Here is a 15,109-nt window from a genome sequence, read left to right on the forward strand (position 1 = left end):
TGAAACATGTCACAAGGCACCATGATTGTCATATTTAACACTTTATTTCCCCCTCATAATTCTCCACCAGTGCTGTCCCACATACTTTGGAACTCCTTCTTTCAGGCCCTGGTGTTTGACATTATAAACTGTCAAAACTCTTCAAAACAAAGGGGTTTTTTTCTATGAAAAATAGGGCTGGAGATGTGGCTCACTTGCCTAGCATGCACAAGATTCCTGGATCCAATCTTCAGCACCACAAAATAAATAAGTAAACAAATAAATCATAGAGATTAACCTAACTCTGGTACTTTCTTTTGACCTTGGAACTCCTTAACTTTTAAGAGATTATACTTCTAAAAATGTAAATTATTCCAGTTTCGCCGTTGAAAGATTTACCTTCTTTAAAATGCATATGAAAATTGTGTCCCTAGTTCTTGTGTAATGGTGCATATTAATCCAACCACCAACATCTGAAAAACAGTGAAATTCCTTAAGTTTCAAAGGAGATACCAAGAAAAAATCCTTTGTGAAAACTCATTGTTAATTCATTTTGGTGTCATGGTTGGAATTTATCAAAAGTGTCTCAATTCTCGAGGAAATGTTTTGACCCAGATTAGCTCCTCCCACAGCTCAGACAGTGTTACTGATCCTTTTGTTGTGCAGTCTTCCCACTTCAAAGGTAAGTTCAATGCAGGCATTCACCAGGAGGAAAAAAATGCAAGCTTAAAAGTGACATCACAGTAGAAAAGGCTCCTGGGTGACAAGATCCAACCATTAAAGCAGGATGTTGATGATAAAGCAACTTGGAACTTTCACCCAGCTGTTCTCACCAATTCTTATTCAAAAATAACATCTGACTCTTCCAGTCCTGGTGGTGCAAGAGCATGCTGAAACATTTCAAAACAAATGCCCAGAGCTGTTCCTGATGATGTCTCAAACATCCTTAAGCCATTGGTCTAGAAAAATCCATGACTATGTCTTAGAAGAATTTAAGGAAAGCTTTGCCACAGAATGCCTATGTCAAGAAAGTAACTAATATTTAGCTTTAAGTAGAATGAAGTGTTTTACTCAATGTTCCCACAGTAATAAAAATCACATTAATGTTGCCTCTTGAACTTAACAAGCAATACCTCTGTTTGTGAATTATCTGTCACATGGGTCTCATGTGGCCCAAATCTTGCAAATTATATCCACTTCAAGTTACTGGTTTTGTGCCAACATCCATATCTAAGTCCTCCAACCCCCATTTGGAAAGTCCTACAGCCTTTTCCCACCACCTACTTCTGGAAACTCCTTAAAGGATACCCTTCCCTCTGTGTTCACAAACAGCCAGGGCTTGAAAGTAGCTCCCTGTTGCTGCTCTTGATCTTGTCTGTGATGAAAATACCAGAGATTATGCCAACATTTCACTCTCCTATGTTCCCAGAGCCACCAGGCTCAAGGTTAGAGTGGTGTCCCTGCCACTCTGCAAAGGTAGAGATGGTGGCTCTTTCCCAATCTCTGTGCTGCTCTTCGCTGCCTGGATCTTGAAAGGGTGCTTCAAAGCCTGGAGTCACAGATCCCAGTCTGCAAGTATGGTTTATGGAGTGCTATACCATCCCCTCTACTTCTCCATCACCTCCCTCTCTGCTTTTCTTCCTATTCCATCAGCCACAGCAAAAGCTCCCTGTATATCAATTCACGCAAAGACATCCTCAGGACTAAAAGGAAAGTATATCAAAAGTATCTGAGTTTCATTACTGGTTCTTCCAAAAACGCAGGATGAAAAGGCAGTTTGTACTTCTCTTCCAGAGCTGTGACGCTATACCTGGGTATTAAAGTGAATAGAAGGCCCTGCTTTCAATGGCCTAGTAGGAAAGTGACTTGTAAAAACAACTGTGACATAATATTTAGCAACAGAGGCAGTGAAGCTGAAGAATAGCTGGAAGGAAGGAATAGTGAACTCTTTCAGCAAGGATACACTAAGAGGCTTCTTAGAGAAGGTATTGACTTGTGTATTGAGAAAGACTAGAAGTTTATCTTGATATCCAAGCAAATGGAAAGTACTACAATGCAAGAATGTGAAGCAACATAATATTTGTTTGGTACTAGAAGAATTTTGACCTTGGCCTTGCATAAGGCCAAGACAAATAGTAGGAGATAATGCTAAATAGCTTATCGGTGTATAAATTATGAAGAACCTTGCCCACCATGCTCAAGAACACGTAGACTTCATCCTGTGGACTTTGGAAGTCATGGAAGTATTTACCCAAAACAGCTGACCTGATTCACATTTTGGAAATGTTCTTCTACAGCACGGGTAATATATTGAATAGTGAAGACTCAGATTACTAGGACACAGTTGAGAGACTGCCACAGTATCTAGATAAGAGAGGGGTTTGTTGCTGTCTTGCCTTCATTTGAAAAGAATTTGCAATATACTGGAGTGGACTGACACTGTGGTAGTAAGAAAGAGGAAGAGAAGCCATAATGACAAGTGGAAGAAAAAAGACCTGGTGACCAATTGGAGGAGAAAGAAGGGAAGCTCTGTCTCAAATGAATGAAGGACTAAGATTAAAAATGCAAAACAGGTTACTCTGGACATTTTAAGAATGAGTTATCTGTGGATGCCCAGAAGGCAGTTAGAGACTGGAGACTGCAGCTCTGAGAACAGATTTAGGGCTGGAGAGGTATTTGAAAGTGATTAATGTTTAAGAGAGAGGTAAGCACACAGAAGTATATATTATTGTTCAGATTCTAAAATAGCATGCCAATATTCCTACTACTAGTTTGTCCAAGACTATCCCCACTTACACTTATGTCTCAGAGTAATTACTAAAATTTCTCCCTTTCACTTGAAAAAAAAATACCAATTTAAAAAATGAAACATTTTGTCCCACTAGATATTGGGTATCATCCTCACTTCATCAGGTTGGTGTTATTAGATTCACTATTCTGTGTACACTACTGTTTATGCACCACTATATGACCAAAGATTTCTTGCCACTTTTTATATAATAAGTACAAGAAAAATTCACTGCTGAGTTGAGTAAACAATTAATCTTTTGTAATGGAAATCATCAACCAGTTTATAGTTGTGAGGTAATTTTTTTTTTTCATTTCAGCTTTTCTTAAAGCAAGATATACCTGTTTTATTATATGCCCACATCATTATTTCCCCTCCGTAGCAAAGTTACAAAAAAAAAATAAAACACATAAGGTGTGCTTTATTAAATTCAGGAATTTTGCAATTTAAAGTAATAAATGTTCCCCTTTGCAACTGATTTGGTCTTTTATATCTATCTATGGGGCTTTAGATCTTCCTCTATTCATCTCTATGTCTCACAGCGCCCTCTGGTGCTTGTCAAAAAGAAGAGATTTTCATACATAGGCATCCTCCAGCTATTTCTCATCACTTGAACGCAGTTTCTATATCAAAAATAAGGTTAATGACAGAGAAATGATAATAGAATTTTTCTTTTAAATATGAAACCAAAGTTAAAACTATGAGTTTTGTACTTTGTAAATATAACTCTAAACAGGATCAAATACAAACTTATTAAAAATTGTTAAATGTTTTATATATCTGTGTCTATATTTAGCAGGGAGGGTGACATCAAGAATAAGATACATTTTATCTTATGCATCATCTAATTTAAAAATGGCCCGCAAATATGTTTTCTCTGGAAATCTTTACAACGAATCAGGAGGAAGACTGGAATTGGGGGAAGGGACATAATGACTTAGAAGATAGTATTCACTCAGGGAGAACGCAGCTTGTGAAAGCAGTAATGGCCATACTACTTACACACGGAGTTTCACAACCCCAGTGGCACTGCTTTGTGTGAAGGAGTTACTGATTTGCCTGAGAAAAAGCCTCCATGCTTGTGTTTGCCAAGATACCATTTCTTCATTCTCTTCCTGGCGCTTCATAGAGGACTATTTACTTGGGTCATACCTGGAAAGAATAAAAACACTCCAGATGATACCGTCGCATAATCCTCTGGGTGGAACAATGTGTTAGAGCAAAGGGATTTGGAACAGTCACTTCTGCACACTGGATCCAAAAGTGCTCTCTGTGGCCAACCCTCCTGCAATGCGTGCAGGCATTACAGTACTTTGTTACAGAGGTGAGCCACGAAAGCACCATAGGAGGCAACTAGGTTTTTACCAAATGCAGACAGAATAACCTCTCCTCCTCTTAAATATAACCCAGGAACTGGTCTTTCGAATACCAAAAGGAAGTGCACATCCCCCACGCTGTTCACACAAGGCAGTGTCCTAGCCTTGAACTCTGTCTGTGCCATTAGATCAGCTTCTGTCCTTGACCACACACAGAAACACACACACACATACACACCCCCACACACACTTTCTTCAGAAGCCACGCTGGAGTTAGGATTTAATTCTGACAAATACTATGTGGGAGCTCTGAAACAGAAGCTTCCAAGTTGAGAGAGCAGAATCGGCTCCTGGGAGAAGAGCTCCATTCACGCTGAGCCAAATCTGCTTGAGCAGTTATTTGTATACAAGTGCCATCCATGTTGATGGGAATTTGGAGTGAAGCTCTGAAAACGGCAGTTAGCCCAGTGAGCATAATCCTTTAAATCTCTGTGGTAATTCAGTTTCAGCAGTGGTTGGACCACCCCGGAGCTACTGGATGCATACAGCATTTCAAGGTCTGCCTACTTTCTCAAGAGTATTCTCTTTGAAACTTTAAGCTCTTCAGTCGGCACATGTCAAACTGATCACAAGACATGGGTCACTTCATAGTCTGGTGTCTAGAGGTACAACAACAATTCAAAGGATAAATTACATATGAAAGGTGATTGGTTTGGATTGAACTGTGACTTATGGCACAAGAGTAGCATCTGATTTTATAGTGTTCTGTGATCCTAAAACTGGTCATGACATCAGCCTTTAAACTTAACTTTGTGTGATGGAATAGTCTTTTGCCAGGAAAATTTATGTTTATGGAATTAATGTGTTATGCCCACATGAACATATACAACGTTCCTTCATCGTATACTTAATCTAGTGCTCATTTGGATTATTTGTAGGAAAGTCGAGCCTCCAGAAAGGGGCAACTGGTTGAGAAGGAAAGCACAGATACCATTGACCATGCAACTCAGCTTGCAGAGCAGGCCCATGAGATGAGGGATAAAATCCAAGGTAAATATATTCTCTTCTAGTTCAACTTAATGGTAAAGAAACATACACTTTATTAATAACAATAAAAATAATGGCTACTTTCAGTGATTACTGTATGCCAGGAACTTAAGAGCAGTATAGATTTAAACTTACATAAGGTCTTCATTTCAAGTTTGTTTATCCAAGATTTCTGAGCACTTATCCCTATTTACTATCTGTTGATGTTCAAGCATAAATGTACAAAATCTTTCCCTTTTCAGGCATTTCACAGACGTGTAATGCCAGATTACCTTCCAACAGAGGAAAGTGCACGCTATGTATCTCTAAAATGAAAGAGTTGAGTAGGAGTCACGCATTTTTTTTTCTGTTATTTGCAGACAAAAGAAAATTGCCTTTAGCATGGTAGTAAACCAATTCAAAATGCCTTGAGTTGTTTCTGTGATACTGTTTCCCATAGACCAGGCAGAGAACTTGCTCAGATCCCCAACCCAGAAGAAGAGAAAGGAAGGGCCATGTGAGTTTTTTTACCTTAAAGCATTGTGATAGCTTAACCCTTCCTATTGGAGGTTTCCTTCATAGCGTACCTAGAGCCACCCTCGATTTCCTAACAGACACAGATTGCATTTGTTCTAGCATAGAGACTTTCCTTGGGTAGGATCTGCTAAGATCCAGTATATGTGTATTTTCACAATTTTTATTATACTATATATTTAGGGTTGGATGAAACAAAAAGTACATCTCAGGGCCCAATAACAGTAAAGAGACCCACAGTGGAAGATTCATACCTTTATGCTGAGGTGCAGGTTGCAGGTAAAGGGATATCATGTAAAGCCAAGATGAATCATTTGCTACATTTCTTTTGGTGCCTATAATACACAATAAAAACAAAAGCATGCACTTCAACTCCCCACTGCCATCCACATGAGCTCATGTTTTTGAATGTCCTGACAGACAGAATATTCTTATCTCATAGCATTTTAAAGTTACTATTATTTGTTCAAAAAAAAGTATGCTTGAACCTAGAAAATAAGATGACTTCAACCAATTACGAAATAAATGCCCCTTTAGGCAGCAAATAAAGCCAGGACCTTAGTAAGCCATTCAGAGAAAATAATTCACCATTGCTATTGAAACCCAAATTTTGATTCTAAGGTGTTTCATTTGAAAAGAATCTGAACCTTCTTATTTGACCCTTAGGCATGAGAAAGGATGAAAAATACAAAAGAAATGTAAATGGGAAACAGCCACTTTTATCATTTTTAATCTCTTTAAAATAATGCATGAACGGTCTCCAAAGACCAAAGGCAAAAATGTTATTGTCTATATTTCATTTCTCTAATCCAAACCAGACATAACTAAAACAAAATAGGCCAAAATTGTGAACATAATATTTGCATCAAAATGCTAAAGGGCCCAGCATTGCAAGTGCTAGAAATGAATGTGAGGAAAAAGTCTGTATTTAGTTTTTTTCAGAGCTTAGTATTTTAGACCTTACTTAAAAAGTGAATGTTTAATCCCTTCATAGTTTTTTAGCATATCTTGATTTCCCTCTAACTCTCTCAGTAGTATTTACAGCATTAAAAACTGCACCCCTCAACTTATCTGCGTTCTTCAGAATTCAGGGATGCCATACAACACCCATAGTTTGTCACTGTTCATTCTCTACACCTCTAAAATAGCTGCTGGTGACCTTCCAGCTATTATCCATATAAAATACAGCCCCTTATCCTGGTGTGATTTGTGTGACACCAGTGTTTGTTTACCTATCTTATCTGATCAACCACATAGATCATAGTAAACCCTATAACACACAATTTCAGTTTTGCCAGGAAGATGAAATGCTTCCTCCCAGAGCTGCCATATGACAAGGCAGCAATTGCATACCTTTCTTCTGATCATACATAGTAGGAATGAAGGAGTCAGAGAATTGTACCAGCTCTGCATGCAGCTCTGGGCACTATTGTTTAAACAAGTCACCTGGTCCCTCTGAGCCTCAGCTCTTTGGTTCTTAAATTTTCCACCCTGCTTACAGAAGTGGGGCAAAAAGATCCAGAGTCAAAATGGCCCAAAATGTCACTGCAGACAGTAAATACAAAAAAACTAATGAGCAAAAACTCACATCATACTATAACAAATCCATATTTTATATCTAGTCTGAAAGGCTCATTAAATGATTATCAAAATGGTCTCATTTTGGTTTAGAGTTTGTTAAATCCTTAGCTGAAGTGCAAAATACCTCCAGTACATCCTAGATATGGCAGGAGATACCTCCAAACATCTGCTCCAAGCTAAATATTTCTATTAAGGTTGATCAAAGACCCCAGATTTCTGGACTTCAAATATTAACATTCTCTAATTGCCGTGGAAACCAGATGAGAGGATGAAGGCCCTGTGGACATTGCAGCAGTGTGTTCCCATTCTGAAGATACCACATGGGAAGCAGAGCAGGGTGGTTTCCTTGGGTTTTACTCCTCCTTGGAACTTGTGATGAGCTGAAGCCCACAGCAGCGGTCACGGCACAACACTGGCTGCTTCTATGAATGAGCCTCTTTCTGCTTCAGGATCAGCCCTGTGCCTGGCCATCCCTCACTCCTCTGCACTTTCAGTGGCATCTTCCCTCCCTGATGCCTGCTTCACCATGTTCTTCCTTTCAGAGATCAACAATAAGATGCTCTACTATGGGGAGGAGCAGGATCTGAACCCAGAGGAAGTCTCTGAGAAGCTGGTGCTGGCCCAGAAGATGCTTGAGGAGATTCGCCGCCGCCCATCGTTCCTCACCCATCGAGAGCTAGTGGATGAGGAGGCCGACGAGGCCCATGAACGTAGGTGTCTTTGTCTCCTGGCTGACCCAGCACATACCTGCTTTCGTCATGGGTCCAGGAGAGGACACACAGTAATTGATTGTGTTCAATAATTGATAGAGCAACCAGTTTTTTATATTCAGAGCTATGAAGGATTTATCTGTGGCTTCAGGGAATCATTCAAGGAGTTGGAGGTATCTCCTGCCATATGTGGGATGTACTGGTAATGATGTTATGATTTCATAACTTTTAACCTCCTTTAACTTTTAAGTAGAAGTTTAACACTTCCTTTAATGATGAATGTGGACACCAAACCACAGTAGTATTGTTGAACCTATGACTTGATCAATTACCAATTACTATCTACCAATCCACCTCAAACATATTCAATGGCACAAAAAGGGTTAAAAGTTAAGAACTAGTCATTTTCCTACAATTATTACTGCCATCTTCTGCTAGAAATTATTGTGGATACAATAGAAGAATAATATTATTGGCATAAAAGCTTATTATGGTAACAAGTATGTAAAGTCTTAGCAGAAATGAGAACCAGAGAAGAATCCCAGGCCCCGTTCTGAGTTAGGATGAGACCCACAGTCAGGAAAGCTAGAGGTCTAAAGTCACGGCCATGTGTTCCCAAGCTCTTTGCCTATTTGGGAATTGAACAAGACTGTCCTGAGGGAATGACGCCAGTCACCTCTCCCACTTTGACTCTTTTTACTTCATGAATTCATTTTCAACCACTTTCTTTACTCAGCCATGAACTTGCATTTTTCTCCTCACAGTAATGAAAGAAAATGTAAACCTCAGCAACAAAGACCAATATTCCCTGAAAAAAAAAATAGAATTGAGGCACATAGTCAACACATGTGCCCTTGAGCCAAGAATAGAGGACACACACAAAGTTTAAGAATATCATATCATTGCCAATTAATCTTTATTCTATCCAAAATCATGGTTTGGGTTTGACTTAAGGAGCTAACTAAAAACAGTTTCCTGGAGAGAATACAGAAAATTAATAGTTATGAATATCATAACTTTTTACCTTAGCACTGCCAAGATAATGTTGGTTACTTTAAATAGTAAAAACTATAGTATATCCAAGTCCCCATTATAGGATAAAATTATTACTAATGTGAGTAACAGTATGTGGAGCATAATGACATGGTTTCCACATAAAACAACCTCTATGGTAAAAATAATCAAAGTCTTCTTTTACTAACTGTTGTCCAGGGACTCCCAAATCCAAAAGAAAAAAAAAAAAGAAATAGAATTTGTACTACAAATGTAATATATAAGGCTATTTTTGTGAACATCCACTGCAATCTCAATCACTGAAGAAGCCACAGCCAGAAAATTTTGCAACTTTATTAAATTCTGGAAGAATGGGAGGAGACAGGAGAAGATCTGATTGAGTTTCTGTCTCCATTTCTTTCCAGTGCTGACCCAGGCTGAGAACTGGCAAAGACTGCATAATGACACTCGCTCTCTGTTTCCTGTCGTCCTGGAGCAGCTGGATGACTACAATGCTAAATTATCAGACCTCCAGGAATCACTTGACCAGGCCCTTGACAATGTCAGGGATGCTGAAGACATGAACAGGGCCATGGCAGCCAAGCAGCGAGACCACAAGGTACAGTGGACAGTAAATGTAAATGTGTGTCAGGCATAGGTAACATGAAGTGACACCAAGAAGGGACAGGTGATGTAAATTTATTAAAACTTGATATATCTAAATATTCATATTTTTAAATATGGGCACATTTTTGCTACTATAAATTACTAATATAAGTGTGTGTACCTAAAATCAATGAAGCTATGATTATTGCTTTGTTCTTGTTTTGCTAAGAATGTGGTTGTTCAGGTAGTTGTGTCCATGGTTGTGGATGTGTTGTTCTTGTGAGTGGTAAGCAGTGCACTGTTCTGATGTATAACTTTTAATATTGAGAGCAGTACTATGTGTGATTTTTGGAAAGGCACATTACACATGCTACGTTATTTTTGGAAAGACATGACAAGCAAATCTCAGAGCCTGGCTGGTCAGCAGCTGCAGAGATCAGGACACTAATTCAAGCCAAGGCCATGCAAATACAGAGGTGAGAAAAGTTCCAGACACTGCCATAGGTTGCAGAGATGACCATCCCTTGGGATACCCACAATGAGAGGGCTGAGAACTGGTGGTCCCATGTCCACTCTAACACATACTCACAACCACCACCATAGAAAAAGGTCATCTTCTAATAGGAATGACACATGCAAATATGTTCACATTTGTGACTGTTAGCCTAAGAAATCAATGTGGACAAATAGAAAACAGCTATGAGCAAACTCATCAGTTCAGTAATATAATTTTACTGCTGATAAATCAGTTCTCTTCCCTGATATTCAGTCATCTCTGCCCCTTGGTAAGTTGCTACAAAATTTCCCTAATAAAAGTAAGTTATGGGCTGGGGATGTGGCTCAAGCGATAGTGCATTCGCCTGGCATGCTTGCGGCCCGGGTTCGATCCTCAGCACCACATACAAACAAAGATGTTGTGTCCGCCGATAACTAAAAAATAAATATTAAAAATTCTCTCTCTCTCTCTCTTAAAACAAAAAAGTAAGTTATACTCACCACCATTGTGTTCTAATAGGAGTGAACTATTATCCAATACTTTTTAGAATAATAATGGTCAGCATAGCACTCTTTGTTAAGTGAATACATGATTATTTTTGCATAATAAAAGTATATGTATAACACACACAAAAAAATTGTTTTAAGGCAGTCATTCATCTTTTCCTCTAAGTTTCTCTCTTTCCCCTTCCACATCCATGCAAGAACAGAATCCTCCCAATTTTATTATCTGAAAAAGAAAATGGGGTTTTATTTTTTGTGTTTTTGTTTTTGTTTTTGGTACTGGGGATTAAACCCAGGGGCACTTTACCTAAGTCATACTCCCAGTCCTTTTTATTTATTTATTTTTAAATTTCAAGACAGAGTCTCACTAAATTGTTGAAGGCCTTGATAAGTTGCTGAGGCTCATCTCAAACTTGTGATTCTTCTGCCTTAGCCTCCCCAGTCACTAGGATTACAGGCATGTGCCACCATGACTGGTCTTATCTCTTCTCGGTTTTCCATCCCTCTACAGTTTCTCTGGCCTTCATCACTCCTCAACCAAAAGTTTCATCCTCCCCTTCATTCTTCCTCCTTCCAAGCAATCTCCCTAACCTGCCAGAGTGGCCTGTCTAAACCACAGGTCTGAGATCGACTCTCATTTTCTCCTTGCCACAGTTAACAGTGCTTTAAATAATAAAGCTTTTGAATCATTTGGTGGGTTATAAAATAAGTTGAATTATTGTAACTGTCATTTTTAAAAAGAACATAAAAAGAAAAGAAAGTGAAATAGGATAGAAAATATCAAAGTACAACATATATAGTATGGTTTCACCACATTTTTGCTTATGTATTGGTTTGTAACACATTTTTTAGTCTGTGTCATGGCTAACAACATTTGAAAGACACTTTTCTACAGGACAGTCTATGATCTTTCATGCAGCATGCAAGACTTTTTTCGATCTGCCCCTCCCAGACTCTTCAGTCTCTTGCTGCTCCTGCCTCACCCATACCCATTCAGGCAGAAGCAAACCACTCATAATCCCTCCTGCCTGGAATGGAAATCTTTGTTGTGGGTAGGTGGAATAGCAACTTAACCCAGGGCCTAGCAGAACAAGTGCTGTTCCACTGATGTAGAACCCCAGGCATATTTATTTTCATTTTTTATGTTTGAGACAGGATCTCACTAACTTGCTCAAACTGGCCTTGAACTTGCTATTCTCTTGCCTCAGTTTCCCAAGTCACTCAGATTACAGGTGTGCATGCACCACTACACCTAACTGGAGACCTCTTTTTCTTTTCTCTTCACCTGGGCAACCCACTCATTTTTTCATTATTCCCCCAGTATCACCTACTCCAGCAGGCCTATCCCATAATCCAATCTCATTATGCCTTGTGTGTAGTTCTGTTTCTGTATAGTGATTATCTGCAGATGGATCTCTGTCTTCCCCATTAAACTGGGGGAAGATACTAGGTAATATATGTTCTTCATCTTTGAGTCCTAAAGCATCTATCATAATGCCTAGGACAAAGAACAGTAAATCAACATTTGTTGCTTTAATGAAAACATATAAGGATTTTCCATTTGTAAAACACTGTCACCTTGACAAATTGTGCCCAAATTTATTAGAAATCTATTTTCAGCTCTAAGTAATAAGTGATTCTGGAGAGATTTAAACCCATCTCTCTAACCTTTAGGACACTACCATCCTATTCCAAAGAAAGGATTCAGAGCATTTACATAAAATAAGAAAAACACTATAAACTCATGCAACAATTCCAGGGGTTCACTGATGAAGACCCCAAACCATGTTCAATACTAAGAGCCCTAAAGGAAGAAGTAGCCCTGCCAACCCAGGCCAGTCCCTATTGAACAAGAATAAGCAATGGCCCATAGGAGACCTCAGACATGCTAGAACTGTCTCTTAGCCCCAGGAAGTATGGTTTTATTAGAAGAAAAATAAAGGATACCTATTATTACTAGTACTGATAAACTATATGTTGTTCACACTTCAGATTGCAAGTCATTAATCTCAGCAAAGTGCTTTGTCTTCTATATAGAACCATGCTAGAGAACACACGCAAGTATATTATGTGTTAATTGTTCAGTCTTCTATGTATTTATTTTTAGGACTGGATTATGTTGTCAAAAGTCCTTTTTTAACACGGAATAGTAATGCACATGAACTGAGACGCAAAATACATACATAGCATAGAACAACTGATTTGCTAGTGGTTGGTAAATATCAGTGCGTGCATCTGGGCACGCTGGACTTTGTAATTGTAATAAGCAATGAGTGGATAGTGTTACCCATATGAAAAGGCTTCAGTTCTAAAAGTAAATAGATGCCAAAATAGCTTTTAATTAAACTTTTCTTATGCACAATTAAAGGAAAAAAACTACGCATGTGGATACCAGGAATTTGGCATTTTCGTGATTCAAACAGATGGTAGTCCTCATTTTAGCTTTGCTAAACAAATTCTTCCACTGGTACAAATGAACAGCCTGAGCAGGATTTCAGGAAGAGAACAGCAATGCAAGGAGGCATTTCTATGCCCCTCTCAGTCTTGGTCCTCCTTCTTTGCAGTTGGCATTAGCCAATGCTCCATCCAATTTGCCCTCATCCCTTCTCCTCTTTTAACTTTACCCCAACCCACCACTTCAGTCTTTGAAAGCAATTTGTGGTCCATATCTGTACTCATAACTGAGCCCATAGCACAACTTACATATTGGTGTTTGAGGAATAGCCACCTACATGGCTATGCCCTGCTATTATCCACTAAAAACTCTATTGACAATTTTTTTTTTTTTTTGTATCAGGGATTAAACCCAGGGACACATAACCACTGAGTCACTTCACCAGCCCTTTTAATTTTTTTTTTTTTAATTTTGAACCAGGATCTTGCATCTTGCTAAGTTGCTCAGGGCCTCACTTAGTTGCTGAGGACAGCCTCAAACTTGTGATCCTCCTGCTTCAGCCTCCCCAATCACTGGGATCCCATAAGTGCATCATGAGGCCTGGCTCTGTCAACACTTTCTCTTCCACTTCCTCATTTCTAATTTTTCCATTCCTATTGAGGCATCTGTTCTCCCATTCAAGTCCCCAGGCTGTAGGTCAGCTTCCCTCAATGATTCTATGAGCAGTGATCACTCCAGCCCACTACACCTCACTTGTGGACCTTTTGGGTTGCCTCCTGCCTGCTGTCATCTTCAGGTTACTGCTAGATCACATTTCAAGGCGTGTCTACAGTTGTATGGAAGCTATGTGATAAAACTCCATCAAAACCCTTCAATTGCTTCCTACCTAAGATGGTAAATCATCCAGCCAGCCAAGATCTGAGCCCACCTATGTTCCAGGGGTGTTTCTTGACTCCCCCACAATGCTGCTGGAGATTGTATGGGTTTTCTTCTTGTTTCTTTTGCTCATATTGTGTCCTTTGCTCACATCATTCCATTTGGAAATATTCCAATGTGAAAGTTGTGCTGTGGGCTCAGTTATGAGTACAGGTATGGACCACAGATTGCTTTCAAGGACTGAAGTGGTAGGTTGGAGTAAAGTCATAGAGTGGGGGGATGAAGGCAAAAAGGGTGGAACTTTGGCTAATGCCAACTGCAAAGGCTAGAAAGAGGAAGGAGGGCCAAGACTGAATGGAAATGATCTAAGCCTAGTCTTTAAAAGGCTCCCTCTGCAGAGTGCGTCACCTTCTTACTAGAGTCCAACAGTTCTCACATTATTGCAGTGAAACTCCCTTTGAGAAATCAGTGAAAACTAGGCAACATACACGCATACACACACACACACACACACACACACACACACCATCAAAAAGATGTTCACTTGTTTATCTGTGTCATATTGGTAGAAAAGTTCAGGTAGTCCTCCTCCTAGGTTAAGCACTTGACCACCAGTAGGAGTCCCTCCATCCTCTTCATTGATACAACCTTATGATGTACCTCTAGAATGATCACCAAGCTTCATTGCACTTGACATATAGCTTCTATGTTTGTGTCGTGTGTGTGTGTGTGTGTGTGTTTATGTTGTGCATCTAGTCTAACCTTACTAGATTGTAAGCATCCAAAGGGCATCCTCCTACTTTGCACAAATTACATCTTCCTGTCACCTAGCAGGATGTCTTGCATTTGTTACATCTGTTGATGAACAAATAAATGAAAAGGGCACGGAGCAATCAGATTACAGAAGTGATTTGTTTTAATTTCACATTGTACCATTAAACATGAGGCGTGAGTCAGAAAAGAATGACATCAAAATGTCAGACTTTATACAAAACCAAAAACACCCACATGGATTCAACATTGATGTGTGCAAATAGTAACCACACAACAAATAATTACATTATTTATTTTGTCATTCTACTCCTAACCCAAAAGAATGATAAAATTATTTATCAGATGAGTATAAGATGAGGATCAGATTTTGAAGTAGGTAAAATACTCTTTAAAAGGCACTGCTCAGGAATTCTCATAAACCAAAGCTCTACTTTACCAGGACTATTTCTAAATATTTAGATCAGGAATTTTTTTCTTTCCTTTTGCAAATATGAAATGAATACTGATGTATGCTGGATAGCATTAGTTGTGT

At 39.0% G+C, this 15,109-nt stretch overlaps 1 protein-coding gene across 2 annotated transcripts in view; it reads left to right on the forward strand.

Moving 5' to 3' along the window:
* Lama4 (laminin subunit alpha 4) overlaps nt 1–15,109 on the forward strand; it is a 134,345-nt gene that overhangs the window by 65,806 nt on the left and 53,430 nt on the right. For both annotated transcript variants that reach the window (XM_027928236.2, XM_071613104.1), the window contains exons 9-11: nt 5,022–5,133; nt 7,767–7,934; nt 9,353–9,546. In XM_027928236.2, coding sequence (XP_027784037.1) covers nt 5,022–5,133; nt 7,767–7,934; nt 9,353–9,546 — 474 coding nt within the window. The remainder of the gene's footprint in view (nt 1–5,021; nt 5,134–7,766; nt 7,935–9,352; nt 9,547–15,109) is intronic.

Source organism: Marmota flaviventris, chromosome 6 (genome assembly GCF_047511675.1).
Source record: "Marmota flaviventris isolate mMarFla1 chromosome 6, mMarFla1.hap1, whole genome shotgun sequence".
NCBI lineage: Eukaryota > Metazoa > Chordata > Mammalia > Rodentia > Sciuridae > Marmota > Marmota flaviventris.